This window comes from Desmodus rotundus, chromosome 1, assembly GCF_022682495.2.
Source record: "Desmodus rotundus isolate HL8 chromosome 1, HLdesRot8A.1, whole genome shotgun sequence".
Lineage (NCBI taxonomy): Eukaryota > Metazoa > Chordata > Mammalia > Chiroptera > Phyllostomidae > Desmodus > Desmodus rotundus.
Window position 1 is genome coordinate 207,032,015 of NC_071387.1, and position 18,296 is coordinate 207,050,310.

General features: G+C 42.3%; 1 protein-coding gene across 1 annotated transcript in view; it reads right to left on the reverse strand.

Annotated features, from left to right (window-relative positions):
• HCN1 (hyperpolarization activated cyclic nucleotide gated potassium channel 1) overlaps nt 1–13,729 on the reverse strand; it is a 296,663-nt gene extending 282,934 nt beyond the window's left edge. Inside the window, exon 1 of the mRNA XM_024571964.4 lies at nt 13,194–13,729. Coding sequence (XP_024427732.3) covers nt 13,194–13,591 — 398 coding nt within the window. The 5' untranslated portion in view covers nt 13,592–13,729. The remainder of the gene's footprint in view (nt 1–13,193) is intronic.
• Nucleotides 13,730–18,296: the final 4,567 nt, after the last annotated feature.

Consider the following 18,296-nt stretch of genomic DNA (forward strand, 5'->3'; position numbering starts at 1 on the left):
GGTGTTTAAAAACCAAGGCTGAACATGATGTTGTCAACCAAAATGTCTTCATTCATTTGTATTGATTGAGTGCCTACTTTGTGCCACACATGCGTCTAGCCCTAGGAACACAGTGGTTAAAACAATTTTTTAGAAAACCCTCACCTTAAGTGAGGCTTAGATTATAGAAGAGGGAAGATAACAATCAAATTATATCAACAAAACATTTAGTATAATAAATTATGATAACTGCTATGAAGAATAGGAAGGGTAGAGACATGAGGAACACCTGATAACCAAGGGCTTAGGACAGGGCTGAAATTTTACTCAGGTTTGTATGTGTTCATACTTCTCTACTGCTATGAACAATTTCATAGGGATCATGTGTAGCCATGTATTTGCAAATGTGTCATTTTTTTGTAATATAATTCACTAGCCTTTATATTTTCAAGAATTTTTTATACAGGGTTAAACTGACTGTTAAAAAGGTTGCAAAACTGTCCTGAGTCACCTATTGGAAAACTCTCTCACTGTGAAATTATTAAACAATTCACTACTATTTTTCTAGGAACACTAATTTCAGTTATTTTTACCTTTTATAAATTTAAACCCATTTGGATTTAATTTTGTTGCAAGCTTATAAAAATGGACTTTACTCAATTAGTCTAGTCAAATAACACAATTTATTATAAAACACCTTTTTTACATTGATTGGAAATTTTCAAATTTGGTTATATAGTTTGTTTTTGGTTTCCACACTCAGTAATTTTTCTATTATGTATCCTCAATCACAGTTATTAATATTTAGGGAAGTTGTTGGTATATTTTAATTATCTTATAATCAGCCATCTTACTGAGCTTTATAGTTAATTCTATCATTTCTCAGTTGGCTCGATCAGCTTTTTAAGGCAGGTAAACATCCTCTGCAAAAAATAACTCCTCTCCTCTCATCCAAAATATATTTCTAGCTATCATTTCGCACTTATTGCACTGCCTGACCCAGCCGAACAAATCTCTATTCAATCCCACTGATGAGGCACCTAGCCTCAAAACTAAACTGCCTGATTGACATGGAATTCTCTGCCTCTCGAGCGAGCCTTTCTAGCCACTGATCTAATTGTTAAATGGCTTGTCCAAGCAAAACTCTGTCTCCCTTTTTCTCTCATTCATTGTCTTTAGTACCATATTTTGGGGCAAATATATTAAATAGTTCAGGGGATCTTAATGAGGGGTCCAAAATAATTGTGCTTGAAGGGAACCACAAACCTCTTAAAATTGGAGACAAAATTTTATGATTATATGCATGTTATCAGGGCAAATGGTCCAGCCTTCATTTGATTTTTAAAGTATTCTATGCACCAGGAAGCCTCAGCTGACATAAATTGATGTCCATGAATGATTAATATAATCAATAGTTATAACGTTTAGTAGAATTCTGGGGGTATTTATATTGTTTAATACTTATACAACCATAACTAGGTGCTTTCAACATATATTTCTGCTATTTTATATAAATAAAAAATACATCTAAATCCCAGGAAATATATGTTATCAATCTTCATCCTGTTTTACTTAAATGATTATTCAAGACAATTACCAAATTTATTACTCAGAATGAAGAAGCTTTATAAAAATATTTAAATAATAAATGACTCCTCTACAAAAAAAAATAATATTCATTCTCTATGCATTACTCAGAAAACTTGCAAAATTCTTTTTTTCAGCCTCTGCTCATGTCTCTCAAACAACTGAGTCTGTATAGTCTCCTTTAAAAAATAACAAGGCTAAACATTCCATAAGGGCAGAGGCATCTGCTCTAAAATGATGTAAAAAAGATTTTAAAAGCATTGTTTCAAATTTGTACTCTTTCTTAAATCATATTTCTAAACAACTGTTTTTCATGACTATCAAATTTGACAATAAAAAAGAAGATGAAAGAATGTAACAAGTTATGACTCATCTTATTTGGCTCATATATAACACTTAACTGATTTGAAATGAGATCCCAAATGATACAACTGTGCCATTTTCTGATGAAAATAAAGATGAACAGTGTGGTGATTGCTGGGGGGAGGGAGGTACAAGGGGACTAAGTGGTAATGGAAAAAAAATACAATAATGACTTGATTTTTTTTTAAAAGAAGTACATGCAACTCAATGCCACTAGAATTTTCCCTAAAAGCTATTTGTAAATGTTCGACACTGCAGCATTCTATACCAAAGTGGAAGCAGATACTGTTATGTCTGGAAAATGTTGCGGACAGAGGATGTATTAGAAGTTTCCAGTGCTAGCTGCCCCATGAGTGAGCCTACTTCCCAAAGCACACGCAGGAACTTCCACCAGGCTGCCATAAAAACAAGGAAGACAGAGGAGCCTGCCACTTCACAGCCCCGCCTTCAGACCCACTGGCTTCTGGAATTCTGAAGACTGTCAAGTATGTATGTAGAGAGCATTTTCACTTTCCAATAGTTCACATGCCCTAGTTCTGTTCCAGTTTCACTTTCATAATAGCTAATACACAGTACATGCAGAACACAGTCCCTAAGCACTATATACCCAGGCACTATTTTAATATTTGTAACATACATATAAAATATATCTCTTCCCTGAGACCTGATAAGATACATATATTATTTTATAGAGGAAAATAAGGAAACTTTAAAAAAATTGGAAACTGAGGCCCAGGAGGTGGAGCTGGGAATCTAATCCAACCATCCTGGCTCCAGAGTCGATTTTCTTGGCAAAAAACTATGTTACCTCAAAATATATCTACACTGTTTTTTTAAAAGATAAATAGTATTAAAGGATTGTAAAAAAGAAACATGTATATTCCTTTCCTTTCACTCTACACACCCACTCTCATAATTTAAACAACTTGATTGCTCCTTTTAACATGAAATTTGTTTTTCAAAAAGAAATTGATAACTGTAAATGCTGCTAGTTTCAAGCTATGGCAGATGAGGACGTAGCTTTCTTAAAGCACCCGATCTTGGACCACAATCTGTGCTTACATCAGTCAACCTCTTTATACCATCGTGAGCAGGTAAATGTTCTTCACTGCAGGGTCAGGCAATGCATTGTGATTTTTTCCTGTTTTTTTTTTTTTAATGCATCTTCAAATCTTCAAATCATTCTGGGGTTGATAAAGGTTTTTTTGTTTATTTGCTTGTATTCAAAGTATCCTATAGTTATATATATGAAAGTCAAGGATGTCCCAAATCTGTAACCTGTGGAATACCTATTAACATTACTTTTCAAATGTTGATATTCATCAGTTTTCTTTTTTGGTGGGGGGTTACCTATGAAGCCCGTTTTTCAGAACCCTCTGCTTTCCTGTCCCTGTCTAGATTGGTTTCCTTCAAGAGTCAGGATTACTCCTGGGATTTTCTTTCAGTATTCTTCTATGTTAGACCCCTTATTCCATCTTCTATGTTTTCACATTACTGTGGTGTAGTTCCTTGTTTTGCTGGAGCACATCACCCAGTAACCTTCTAAGAAAGGATACATGAGTGATCAACATTAGAATTCTTGAATTATGAGTGCTTAAATCTTCATATAATGATAGGGTACTAAGTCATAGTATCCTAGACTTTATTACACTGCATTTAGCTGACAGTATTTTTCCTACTCCCTGATATGTAACTTTCTCTGTGGTAAGTTTTAGTTGTTGTTGTTGTTGTTTTTCTGATTCAATGGAGTCCAGGAAAACATTTCCTGAAACTTCTGTGCAATGAACCCTTGCGGGGTCTTTTTCTTTCCTAGCACTGAGCACTTGTGAGTTCCACTGCTATCTGGAAAACATTGTTTGAAATGTCTGTTAATTCCATGTGTCCACTTTCACAATTTCCCCTCATTCTGGAACTCTTTTTATAGATTTTCTCCTTACAAGTTATCCTTTATTTTGTTTACATTTTTCTACTCTTTTTTCCTCTTTTCCTTAATTCTGAAAGGTGTCCTAGACTTTGTGTGCCAATTTACTATGTCCAAGTCTCTTTTTTATCTCTGGGTACTCTTTCCATAGCACATTATTATTATGAGACAGAGAAAATACCTTCTTGAAGATATAACTTATAAAGTAATTTTAATAATGTAATTTCTCCTTATCCCAAATGCTTCTCTGTTCTCTGGACTTAATTTTGCTGTTTGATTAGGCTTTCTCTGTTAGGGTGGTGACTTTTCTCAAAAATCTTGTCCTTCTTTGTTTTCAGATCAAGTTAGATGAAGGAATACCAAGACATAATTACAGGCTAGGTACATAGGTGAGGCTTTTTGCAAGGTCATTAGGAAATAAATAAAAAGCTTTGCTGGAAGACCTTGAAATGTCTCCCACTGGAAGTATTTTTCTCCAGTTCCCTGCCTGAGCAGAACTGACCTGACTCTAAGCATCCTAATGTTAGGCTTGAGACTTCTGTATTCACTAAGGAGACCCTTATTTAGACCTCCTGGTTCCAGCCTGGCTTTCCTGGAAACTACTTCTTTACCAGGAACTTCATGTCCTGAATACCTCTGGGATTCAAAGGTGAATGATTATGGAAGGAAAGTAATCTCTCTATTAGCTTTCTATTTTTCCCAAAATGTCTGGAAATGTTTTGTTTTCTTCTTTCTCCTCTTCTATTTGTCGATGTATCGATGTAAGGGGTTTTTTTGCATGTTATTCTGGAATGATTTCAGTAGGGAGGAAGAATAAATGATTAGGTTTGTTCCACCATGGTTTTTCTGCAGGTTTGGAGAAGTACGTATACTGGCAGCCTTGTTTCTTTTTAGCTGTAAGAGCTGGAGTGTGAAAACTAAGATTTAGGAGGGCTGAATTCCTGTCCAGTTTTCCAGCCTAGCCATGTCTCCATGTTCATGCTGCTTACCTACCCTGTGGTTTCATTTATGCACCTGTACACTGGGCAGGGGAATGTAATAGGTGGGACACGTACTTGCAGGTGGTAATGAGGAGGGAATGCCAGGAATTACCACAGAGGGGGAAAAAAAAGCTTCCTTCATCTGGGTTTGTTAATTCTCAGATTAAAGGTGTATACGCCTGGGTTGGAGATGAATTCTTTGTCCACTCATTCAATAATATTTGTTAAAAGTCTGTTATGTTGACACAGCAATTTCTCTTCTAAGACTAATGAAAATATATCTGCATATAAAAATTGTATAAGAATGTCCATATGAACAGTATTCATAATGGCCAAAAAATAAAATAATCCAGATTTCTATCAACTGACAAATGGGTGAATAAAAGTTCATGTAACCATACAGTGGAACAGTATTCTGCCATAAAAGGAATAAAGTATTAAAACATGCTACAACACAGATAAAATTTGAAAGTGTTACGCTAAGTGAAAGAAATCAATAACAAAAGACTACATAGTGTATGATTCCATTGATACGAAATGTCCAGAACAAAGATCATCTGTAGAGGCAGAAAGTACATTAGTGAGGAGAGGAGGCAGACAAAAATGAGTGCTAATGGGCATGGGGTTCCTTACTGGAGTGAAAAATTTTTCCAAAATTGATTATGATCATGGTTAGATGACTGTGAACATACCAGGAAACATTCAGCCACACAAGTGAGATGAGCGAATTACATCTCAAAACCTGTTTTAAAATTCAGCATCTGCCCTGGCTGGTGTCGCTCAGTGGACTGAGCACCAGCCTGCAGACTTCAGGGCTGCTGGTGTGATTCCCACTCAGGGCACATGCCTGGGTTTCAGGTCATTCCTCAAACATTGATGTTTCTCTCCCTCTTCCTCTCCCTCACCCCTCTATAAAAATAAATAAATAAATAAAACATTTAAAAAACAAAATAAAATAAAGTACAGCATCTGAGAAAGCTGAACAGGAAAAAAGCCTACCACATGCATTTTTATGGACTTCGGAATACAAAATTGAGTAACACTGATGAGCTTCTAGAGCTTAAATTCTACTGGAGGGACATACATAAAACATGATTATGAATTCTGATGAAACAAGAGGCCCTAATAGAAAATGAAAAGGGAAAGGTGTTGAGGGAGATCAGAAATGCTGAACTGACAGCCAGCTGACCAGGAGGAACTGGCCATGATGGGGAACGATGAAAAGTGGAAAGATCCTTTCGGGCCCTGGGGCTAAATCCCATCAAAATCTAAAACAAGCAGGAGAGAACTCCTCTTGCTCTAGGAGCTGCAAATTCTCCCAGGCGGCTGGAAGCAGCGAGGGACTGAGTGGGATACCAGGAGGCAGCGGAGACTGCCGAACTTGGGCAAGGTCTCGTGGCTCATGGAGGGTTTGTTCAAGTTCATTGACGCCTCAATAGCGGCGATTTCCAACCGATGTGCCGCAAGAATTTTTAAAATGTGATACCTGACTACCTAGGGGTACTGACCTCTTTTCCCTTAGACTGTCAAATAAAGAAATGACAACAGCCAACACAACAATAGTTTTCCAGTGTGAATGTTCTGTCCTGGACCATAAATATACAAGTCATATAACAGAGTTATATGACTCTGTTATACTGGTCACAACGCATAATAAGGTTGTGTCTGATTGGTTAATTCTTCGTAACAGAAATCCTTATGTACAAGAATAGGCACATGATTTTATAAAAAGTCACTTTGGAGCAAAAAGGGTGATAATTACTTATTATCTTTTGTAAATCAATCAAATTATACTTTTTGATCAGACTGGCAAATATATGTATTTTTTGCTATGCTGCAGAATTTTAGTAGTTTATGTGTGCCATGAGAGGGAAACGGTTGCAATCACTGCTCTAAAGGGTTTTAAGCAGAATAGCAGTATTGGACATTATATAACATTATTTGCCTTGCCACTCTGGAACGAATAGAATGGAGGACAGTTTTGACTTTCTGTCTTAAAACGGCCTGTCTGTGTCTAAACAGGAATAGCAACATTGGTAAACCGACATCACTATCAAAATTTCAAAAAGTATCTCAGCAGTGGCAGTATTCACTGGTAAAATCCATATGTATAGAATCTCTAAAATGTTCGTAAACAGTAATGCCATGCCCTGAACGCTGTCCAGAATGTAACAAATTGTAATGCACAAGGATGTTGGCTGTACCCCTGTTTATAGTACAGAAATACCGGAAACAAACATGTAACTCTGTGTGTGTCTAATTAGCCTTACTTCTTCAGACTTATAGGTAACGTAAGTGTTACCTTTGTTTTCATCATGAAAACAAAGCCAGGTCTATGTAAACAAGATTTTTAAGTTGTAAATCCAGGGCATGCATAATTTTGCTACTTTGCTTTTACTGAGTGGTCAGTTCTCAGGTGAAAGAGTTGAAAGATACTATGGGGGAATTAACTAATAAACTTGAAAAGGGTCATTAAACCAATTTTTATCCCTCAAACTTTGGTGCAATGTTTCAGCTCAACTTAAAAATAATCAACATCTATATACCGGGAAGGGCAAAAGTAGGTTTATAGTTGTTCTTGTGGAAAATAATATAATAATTAATAAATAACAATACAAGAAAAATAAAGTCTGTATTTCATGGGCTCCCAACTCTAAACCTACTTTTTCCTCACCACATATGTTTACAGGCACATAACTGTACCCAGAAGTCCCTTCCTTGAATAGTTTATATCATACACACACACAGCCAGAAAGGTTTCTTTTGCAAAAACATAGAAATTCCCAGAATGTGCCAGAGATCATCACGGTTTCCTCCTAATTTTTTTTTCTGGAATAATAGTAAGTTGTACATCAAAATGTCTTCACAAAGACAATTATTTTTAGGAGAAGCGTACTTAGTGTAAGTGAAAATAGTCTTTTTTCCAAGTGCATGCAGATTTTGTCTTCATTACCACTACCTGGGCCCTGAAATATAGGGTGTCAGCCTAACTCACAGTGTGCTACTTCTTTCCACAGTGACGAAACGGGAGTCTCTCCCAGGTCCTGAGATGTTCAGTTCTCCTCCTGAGGCGCTCACGGTCTGCCATCTGGCCTGCGCTGAACAAGGAAGTCCTCCTCCTCCTCGACAGCCCGACTCTTCCTCCACAGTGGTGTGCATTACCCACTACACACAACAGCTGCACCCAGAATGGCAAAATGCTCACGTGAAAATCACATCAGGTAAGTTCTCCTGGCCTCACACTGACTTGGGGACATGGGTTCACTGGGTGGAATAATGCAGAATTACAAATACTATTTAAATTGCTTTTTGGTGTTGGTGTTTTTATGGTTTATGGTTTTGGATCAAGCAGATGTAGTTTAATTAGGTTCTGTTTAATAAGCCTATGATAATAATAAGTTCCAGTGCATTTAAAATTTATCATTATTCAACATTTAAATTCATGCCCTGCCAGGTGTGGCTCACTTGGCTGAGCATCGTCCCACCAAGCTAAAGGTCGTTGGTTGGATTCCCAGTCGGGGTTGCAGTGCTGATCCCAGGTTGGGGGTGTGTGAGAGGCAACCAATCAATGTTTCTCTCCCTCTTTTTCTCCCTCCCTTCTCCATCTCTAAAAACAAATAAACAAAATCTAAAAAAAAAAAAACCATTCAAGTTCACCAACACGAGTCCATATAATTAAATATGAATTGGTAAAAGTGCATCTTCCCAATGACTCAGTTTATGCCAAGTCCCCAAAAGTAGGTTTAAAGAGAAACTTGTTCAGAAAGAAAATGGAAAACACCTTGTAATATATTAATAGTATAATATCACTGTAATATCATAAGTACAAAGAGCAAAACATTTAATAAAATGTCACATTGTATAACTCATATGTATACTATGAAAACGTAACTGAAAAAATTCCTAACTCCAAATCTTTCTAATAATTTTACTTTAATTGGGCCTAAAATTGTTAGAACCACTAAGAAAAAAACATAATTGAATTTGTAAGACATGAAAAGGTCCACCTAACAGAGAAAACACGGTAAGTTCTTACAGTTAATTTTGGCTGTGTTGATGTGGAAAGGAAATAAAAGGAGCGTTGCTGGGAGAGCAGAGTGCATTCGGCACAAGGGTAACGAAACAGCCGCTAATTAGTCCTCAAACCCCAGAGGGTCGGCTTGTTTCCCCGTGAGGAGCTCCTGGAGACGGAAGGTCTGCCGGACTAACTGTGTGGCGGGGCGAAGCCTCCCTCCGCTAATGAGCACATCAGCGACCTCTGACATCAGCACTTGTGGATGCAACTCCAAGCGGAGATGGAGACCCAGCGAGTCCCTTCTTCAGGAAGTGACTCCCACCTCTGGAGACCTTGTGTGCCTCAGCACACACCCCAAGCTTTCCCCACAGGTGCTCAGACTAACTGATGAACAGCAGTGCAAGAACTAACACCAAGATATTAAAAAGATCTCCCTTACCAGAAGCAAGAGGCTGGCAGGCAACATACAGGGCCCGGCACAAATAACGCTCCTGTTTTTATTACAAACTCTTTTATTACAAAATTAGAAGCATGTAATTCTGTAACATAACCGTATCACACTCAAGCACACCCTGTGCCATTTTAGGGGACGTGATCAAGTTGCTGTCCATCTCGTGCGAGACCTTCATGTACCCCACCAACCGCACTCAAGCGAGCCTTACTTCCGCCGGACCCTGTATAGGGAATAGGAGCAGTATTTTTCAAAGAACCCTCACATAAGGGCAATCCAACAAAATGTCAGAATCCCCGAAATGGCATATAGGAGGGCAATACACTCTTCCGAGGTAAATTACTTCCGTAATAAAAACCATCCACAAAAGCACTCTAGATATTCTTTCAGTGTATTCCAATGATTGCATCACAGACATGGGTTGGCTGTGAAAGCACACAGCTTGGCCAGGCATACTGTTATATCAAATAAGTGAAAAATAAAACCATAGCTAATACATATATGATCACTGTTTGTAATCTCAAACATCGAATTTAACCTCCAAAGTAGATATTTGTGTGTGTTGCTCGCACAAATGTCAGTAAGACTGACACCATGGCCTCACTCTGCAAAGACCAGTGCGACTGTCCTTCTGAAGCAACTCTGTTTTCTTAGTTTGGGTGACGAGAGACCATGGTAGGAACAAAAACATAATGTGTTTTTACTCAACTCTCTAGCTCCCACCCAGTTTTTCTAACCGTGTTGATATTCTTTGACTCTGGTTTCATCTCTGAAGTTTCCTAACATCATCTTCTCCTGAGAAAGAAGGGAACTACAGAGCCTCTGCCCTACTTTCAATGGAGGCGGGAGAAAACCACCTTCCAGACAGAGCACTAGCTCCCAGGGGCCACTGCGGAGACGCAGGAGCTCTCCCCAGGTCTCAGTGGGAGCTCAGCCCTGCCACCTAAGGAAGTGGCAGACGGTGTCCTGAGAAGGAAGACACACAGTGCTCCCAAGCAGACGTGCCCTGGAGTAGCAGGCTCCTGCTCCAATCGGCAGTGCAGGCCTGACCCAAAAGCAGAGGAGTCACTTGCTTGGCCATGCAAAGGCTTATGAAAGCGTCAAGGAAAGAAACCTGTCCAGGATCCTTATCCACAATACCCTCCCCAAGGACATGTTTTCTTAAGTGTCATGTTCTCAGTCGATAAATGACTGAGCATCAGTTTGGCGTTGCAGGAACCACAGCAAAGTCCCTCCCCTTCCAGTGTCTTTCCCAGAAAAGGGCCTTGAGGTGCGTGGATGGTGGCAGTGACGGAGCTGCCGTGCGGACAGTTACCCGCTGTGGCCTTCACTGTAGACACAGGCACTGTCAGATCTTGTCTCTCAAGGAAGTATGCACATGACTCCTTCCTTAGTTTGTTGTTTGAGAAACGCTGTGATTATAATTTTAAAATCTATTTTTTCAGATATCTTCCAGTTAAAACTCTAAATCATAGTAATTGTTTATGTCTCCCATTTTCTTTTTCCAGTTAGGCAATTATTCCAACATTTCAAACTACTCCACAGTGGAATTTGTTTAGAGTATTAGTTCACTTCTTAGTCACTTCCCATTTCTTAGAAATGCATGATGAAATTGAACCACCATCTGATTTCAATTTCTTCCTTTTTTTAGTAACATTTCTTCCTTTTCAGGAAGGGTCATCAAGGAACATGTATAAAGGACACATGGACAAAGCCAAAGGGGGGTAGGATCAAGGGTGGGAGGTGGAGATGGGTAGGGTGGGGGGAGTGGTGAGGGGAAAATTGAGACAACTGTACTTGAACAACAATAAAAAAACATAAATAAGAAAAGAAATATTTTGTCTCATGTGACTGACTTGGGAAAATACAGAGAATTTTAATTTCATGAACTTCCTTCATTCAAAAAAAAATTTGGCACATTATTCCAGTTCCTGAAAGATGGCCCTATGCTTTTTATCCAGTAAGTGGTAAAAGTTTGTTTGATATATGATACCATTTTGAAAAACACAGTCTTTACACATGGCTCAAAAAATAGAAGTATCCTTTGTAATCATTTAACTGGGTATGAAATTAAAGTTTAGCATTTGATTTGTGTGTGAATACTGAATCAAATAGATTTCTGGAAAGATCATGCTTATTTTTGTTATTTAGACTGAAGGCTGTTGCCACGTAAAGTTTTTTCATGAAAAAAAATGGTAATATATGTTGCAACATATTTCCACTGAGGATGAAGAGAGTATTCTATATATAATTTCAACCTTTGAAATTCTAAAGAACATGGCAATCTCATACATTTTATGGCAAGGCCATTTATCAGTTCGTTTCTACAAGTATCTTCCCAGTGGAGGAAACATGTTAGATTATTTAGTAGATCCTTTTAATACGAACATTCTTTCAAACTCTTGATTTTCAATGGACTATAAAGGCCATTAGGTTTCAGGAAGTCCTCCTCTGGACTTTGCTGTGTTTTTGCCAATAAGAACCTTAAAATTACACACTTCCTAAAATCCATTCACTGTACGCATAAGTAATAGAGGCTACTGATTTCTAAGACAATATGCATCTCCGAGAAGGTGGAGATATTCACTCCAAGGCTTTGCGTGGCGGGAGTACGAGCTTTCCACAACTAATGCCGTTCAGCACTGTGGACAGCTCCCACCAAGGCCTGAAATTCAGGGCAACTTCCCTTAGTTTCCAAACATAAATTAAGCTGCTTTTTACTGCTGTGCTTGTTTGCTGTTTACTAGACACCCATTAAAACTGCTTACTGTGCTCGAACATTCCTTTCGCTCGTTTTTTTTTTTTTTTCCCGAACGAGTTCAGTTCATCAATTAATTAAGGCCGCCCTGAGTGACTAGTTGTTATTGTTTTTAACGGAAAGCCCAGCCTTATTCCGGAGCGAAAATAGCGTGGCTGCAGGGTGTGCGCAGGCTAATCAGAGGATCTACTTCATGACCTTCATTTGGTAATCTCCAAACACGCTCATGAGCTAATGAATACTTGGGCGACAAGTAAGATCGGGAAACGTCTTAATTTTAAGTCTCCGAGGCAATTACCCTCCCTGACAGCTGACAACTCCCGGCCCCTGTTCTGGAGCTGGAGGAAACCGGAGAGAGGTTTCTGAAATAGACTTGGAGTCAAGGTCAAGAGAGGGTGTCCCTGTGTTTCAGGAAGGGGCTCTGGGAACGCCCGCGTCCGGGTCAGGGCTCGGCTGCGCGTCGAGCTCCCGCCCAGCCCCGCAGCGCGGGCGGCAGTGGACTCTGGAGCCGGGGGCCGTCCGAGCGCAGATCCCCGTGCCCGGCCTGCCGGCCACTGTCTGCAAGAACGCACCGAGGCTGCCCACTGCCTCCGGCAGAGGAGAAGCAGACGAACGCTCCCGGAGAGGGAGCGGCTGGAACAGCTGGGACCTGTGGGTGACCGTCTGGCCGGCCGTCCCAACCTCTGCTCAGCCCCAGGAGCGCCTCTTTCCCTTTGGGGAGCGACGCGCTTCTTGGGGGCAGAGCACAAGGACGGGTGGCACCCCCATAGCCACTCTCTGGCCGCTCCTTTGCACTGCCATCTCCGAAGTAAAAGTTTCCCCGGCACAACTTAGCGTCCTCCCATCGGGGGTCACCGTGGCCTTTTTCCCCGATCGGTCCCCAAAGTTCGCGAGGCAAAGGCGGACAGGCTTCCGCGGTTCCCGGGCCACGGGAACTCCTCGTCCCACCCCATCCTGGGTGGAAACTAGAGGAAGAGCCCGCTGAGCCCGACTGGGGGGGGGGGGCGCCGCAGCGCCACCCTCGCCCACCCCGCGCCCCACCCAGAGCCCCGCGCCCCTCCTGGCGCCCCTCCTGGCGCCCCTCCTGGCGCCCCAGCGCGCAGCGCGGGCGGGACGGGCGGGGCGCGCGGAGCCCTCACCTGAAATCACTGTAGGGGTGGATAATCCAGAAGCCTGCAGTTTTAACCCTTTCCTGCTCCTTCTCCACCGCCTTCTGGCTCCCAAACATGCGGAGGGAGAATTTGTTTACGCCGGGCTGCAGCATGGAAGTGAACTGCCTCTGCATGAAGCCGTACTGCCGCCGGGGCCCCTCGGCGTCCTCCAGGCCCCCGGCCGGCTCCTCGCCGCCGCCGTCCACCTTGAAGCACACGGAGTTGCCCAGCTCCTTGGCGCCCGTCCCGCCGCCCCCCGGCGGGCTGCCCGGCCCCTTCTCGGCCCCGGTGGACCCCGCGCCCGTCGCGGGCGGTTTGGCGGGGAAGACGCTGTTGCCATCGTCCCGGCCGCTGGACGACGAGTTGGGCTTGCCGCCTCCTTCCATGGCCGGGGGACGCCGGGACCAGGCTCGCCCGGGGCTCGAGGCTGCGGGGCCGGGGCCGAGCCGGCTGCGCGCGAGCCCGGCTGCCCGTCGCGCCGGCGGCGGCGGGGCGGCGGCTGCTGCTTCCCGCCCGCCCGCTGCTCGCTGCGCGCCTCGCTCCCGCCGCCGCCGCTGCCCTCAGTGGCTGCGCTCGGGCTGCGCCGCGCGGGGCTGGGCTGGGGCTGCCCGAGCCGGGTGGCTCCGCTCGGCCCGCGCGCCAGCGCCGCCCCGCGGCTGCCCCCTGCCGGCCGGAAGGGGCTGCACGCCGCACACTCCCACTCTCGCTCCGCTTCTGCCCAGCGTGACATTGAACTCGGGAGCCCTGGGAGACGTTGTTAGAGTCAGAATGTATTTGTTCAGAGAGAAGAGAGACCGAGGGACACAGAGAGACAGACTGAACTGGTGGATCTACTCTCATCCCAAAGAAACAAACATCCTAAAACTCATTGGGACAGTGTCACACTATTTGAACGCCTGTTTGAATGCTGTTACAGAAGGGGAAACGGAGAGAGGATGGCTGACTGCACAGGCAGAAAATTCACGAGTAAAGCTAGATGTACAGGTGAAAGTGGGATTTGACAATGGATAATAAGTTCTGTGAGCAGAAGGGAAGTTCAGTGTGTGTGTGTGTGTGTGTGTGTGTGTGCGCGTGTGCGCGCGCGTGTGTGTTGGAAGGCAGGAGCAGACAGCAAAACGTGCCAGGTGTGGGTCCCCAGAGTAATCAGCTGCTTAGGGCTTCTCAGATTAAGCTCTGCACCCACAGACAACTGACCTCCTTCCACGTATCCCTGCTTATTCTCTCAGAGCTCCCTAAGCAGGGCGTGGGATTTCTTTCTTGCCAGGGCCACTCACACCAACACCCAGGCCCCCAGGTCTTCCAGCCGCCTTCACCAAGACAAAAATGTGCTAGGGAGACTTTGCCTGAGCTGACCTATCTTTCAGATAAGTTATGTAATCAAGAAAACACACTAAAAGGCAGGCTTATTGGTCAGTGTTCACCTACACCTCGCCAGAAGCCAAGATGTCTTGGCATCTAGACCAAAGGTAATCACCGTTTGGGATGGGGGGAAGTATTCTCTAATGAAATTTACAGCTACGGCTGATGCTGCTGAGGAAAACATGCTGAGACTCTTCTCATTCCCTCCGTGTCTCCCAAACCCACCGGGTTAGGTAGAGGAAACAAGATGTCGGGCCAAACTCACCGGTCACTCAGTAGGGCAGCCCCCGAGGCCGAAGAGTTTTAAGCCTCCCAGATGCCCCAAAGCATCTATCTGTTCCAGGCACAGCATTGTCGTCCTGCCCACAGCCTCCTCCAGGGAAATCCTGCCCTGCCAAATGTCCCTGGTCTCATGAGGTCCTGTCTGCTACAGCCATGTTTGCAGGGAGAGGAGCAGGCACCTCCAGGAGGGAATCTGTGACAGGCTGGCCACTGATGGCCTTGCATGAAGAGTGAGAGGCCAGTCAAGGTGCTTTCCTGAAACACTGGATGGTGATGCAGCCAGTTCACTCTGGGAGAGGCGAGGATAAAGACAAAGGAAGAGAACTGGGTGTCTTCATGAGGGGCAGAGAGATGAGAAAGGGAGCAGAGAACACAGAAAAAGCAGGGAGAAGCAGAAACAGGGAGCCATTACGCCCCACTGTGCTCTCATTTTGTAAGATTTTCCTTACCATTCCCCATCCCAGATCCTATGCTAAGTCTCCTTCCGTGAGCTCCATCCTGACTCAGACGCCATCTGTTTTCAACTAATCAAACACCAGAACCCTAAGAAATTAGTACAGGTGGCCAAAATTCCATGGTAAGAAGTAGGGAAAACATGAAAAATATAGTGCTGTGATCGATGGAATTAGGGACCGTGGGAATGCAAGAGGCCAAGGGCGAGAGGAAGCAAAGGGATGGGTAAAACAAGCCTTGCCTGAAGCCAGCTCTTCCCGAGAAAGGCCCCGTTACAGGCGCAGCTTTTCTGGATTGGACCAAGCATGCACCCTGCTCTTCTCCCATTCTGCCTGCTTCTCCAGTCCCTCTATATTCAGTCATGAGTATGGCAATGCATATTTTAACATAAATTTTAAATTTTTATAATAATGTAAAAATATACTATCTAAAGTATAATGCTGAGTGTAAGTCAATCTCCCTTTGCTTCTAGCCATTCCTGTTTGTGCTATTTCCACTTCCTCATGACCAGGCGGTTATTTTAGCCAGTTTTTCCCAGTTTCACTGTCTGTACTAAACTAATATGGCAGAACTACTAAAAACCAAGCTTTCAAAATGCAACAAAGAAGTATCTAAATAGGGTCACAAGTCTTTGGTTGCTCCAGGTCCAGCTTTGAGGTTATTTTTCATTTATTTAAATTCTCCAAAAAATGCATTTTTTTAAATTTTGAGAATGTGTATATGATATTCATTTATTAAAGTTATCAGCAATAAAACACTCAAGTTTCTTTGCTATACTTTTTTTAAAAGATTTTATTTATTTATTTTTAGGGAGGGGAAAGGAGGGAGAAAGAGAGGGAGAGAAACATCAATGTGTGGTTGCCTCTCGTGCGCCCCCCCACTGTGGGTGTAGCCCACAATTCAGGCAGGTGCCCTAGGCTAGGAATCGAACTGGTGACCCTTTGGTTCGCAGGCCAGCACTCAATCTACTGAGCCACACCAGCCAGGGCACTTTGCTGTGCTTTTAAATTGCTGATTGAAAGTCATTTAGAATGTGAACCTAAATGAAAAGCTTCCTTAGAGAAGAGAGAGAGTTTGAGAGATTAGGAGAAAGCTCCAAAAGAATGAAAACAATGAGACAAAGAGACAGAATCAGCAGATACATTTTAAAATGTGACTTAATCGTGAACCTAGCTCCTGTGGCTAGAACAGATGAATTTCCTTCCTTGTTTAATTGTTCTATTTCTGAACTCACTGCATGAACTAGAAAAGGGTTTTGACCAAGAAGGAAGTCAGGGGCTGATTATTTGCTCAGCAGGGTGGAAGGGCTGAGACTCGCAGGCAGGCACAGGTCAGGCTCTGCTCTTCATCTCCCCACTCTCCGGCCCCAGACCTAAATTTTACTTTCCTGCTGTCCTTTCCTTTTCTCCATTGCCTGCCCCTTCCCTAAGCCACTGCAGAAACATGTGCACTATGTCCCAAGACAGGCCGAATTGTGAGGATCACCTCTGCTTAGCACATTTTCCTGTCTGCTCATTAGTGCCTTTTACAGTCATCTGAGAAATAGGACTACTGTCGCTCGACTCTACATCATCAGATGCCTGTGTTGTTAAACAGAGTCCCTCGTATGCCAGTGGAAGCTGATTTCTGAGGACTCATCAAAGATCAATTGTGAATTGATTTCATAAGAATGTCCCAAAAGTAGTTGTAATGGGTGCTTTTCAGTACATACCACGATTATGTATCTTCTGAATAGTTCCCTGTTTCCTTTAATACTCTGCTGAGGATCAAATTGCAGACAGCAAAGGAAGAGTAATATGAAACTAAAATAAAAATCATGCAGCAGACTCAGGCACATGTGAAATGAGACAAAAACGATGGATGGGTGACTTGAAGATTGACAGCTTATTGGAAAATTCTCAGTGAAACTTAAAGGTTTAAGAAATACAACATTTTAGTCCTCTTAGTAGGGCAGAAGAACACATTAAACACCTATTTCACATGCAAGGAAATACAGTCGGGTCTGTCTGCATTAAAGAAAGCAATTGTAAGGGACAGTGAAAAGAATAGTTTACCAAAGGCAACCTCACAGCCTGTGTGTGTCTCATGCGCAGAAAAACTCAATTATCTCTCTGGAAAGCATCCAGCAGTCTCAGTGAAACACTGGGGCTGCTAAAGTCAGAACAAGACACTCATCTCCCGGATGTCTGCAACGTGTAGTATTTTCAGCTGAAAATATTGCTTCCCTACAAACCCCAAAGAATCAACTGCATAATCATTATGATTAAAAATAGACTTTAGAAAGTAAAAACAAAGTAAACACGAAAAAATTAGACTCAAAGTGAAAGGATGGAAAAAGATATTCCGTACAATAGTAATAAACAGGGAGCAGGGTGAGTTATACTAACATCAGAAAAAAATAGACTTTGAAGTAAGAAGTTACAAGACAAAGAAGGATATTATATATTAATAAAAGGTTCCATACAGCAAAAAGATATAACAATTATACACATTTGTACATCTAGTGACAGACCATCAATATATATGAAGCAAAAGCTGGCAGAATTAAAGGGAAAAATGAACAGTTTTACAATAACAGTTGAAGACTTCAACACCCTACTCTCACTAGTGGACAGAACAACCAGACAGAACGTAAGTGAAGAAACAGAGGATGTAAGCAACACAATAAACCAACTAGACCTAACAGAACATTCTGTACAACAAGAGCACACACATTCTTCTCAAGTGGACACGGGACATTTCCCAGGATAAATCACGTCAAGCCACAAATTAAGTCTCAATAAATTTTAAAAAATAGCTATCATAAAATGTACCTTCTCTGACCACAGCAAGAAGTTAGAAATCAATAACAGAAGTAAAACTGGGAAACATACAAATTTGTAAAAATTAAGTAACCCACTCTTAACCAATGGATCAAAGAAGAAATCACAAAGAAAGTTAGAAAAGGCTTAATATGAGTGAAAATAAAAACACAAAATGCCAAAACAAGTGGGACAC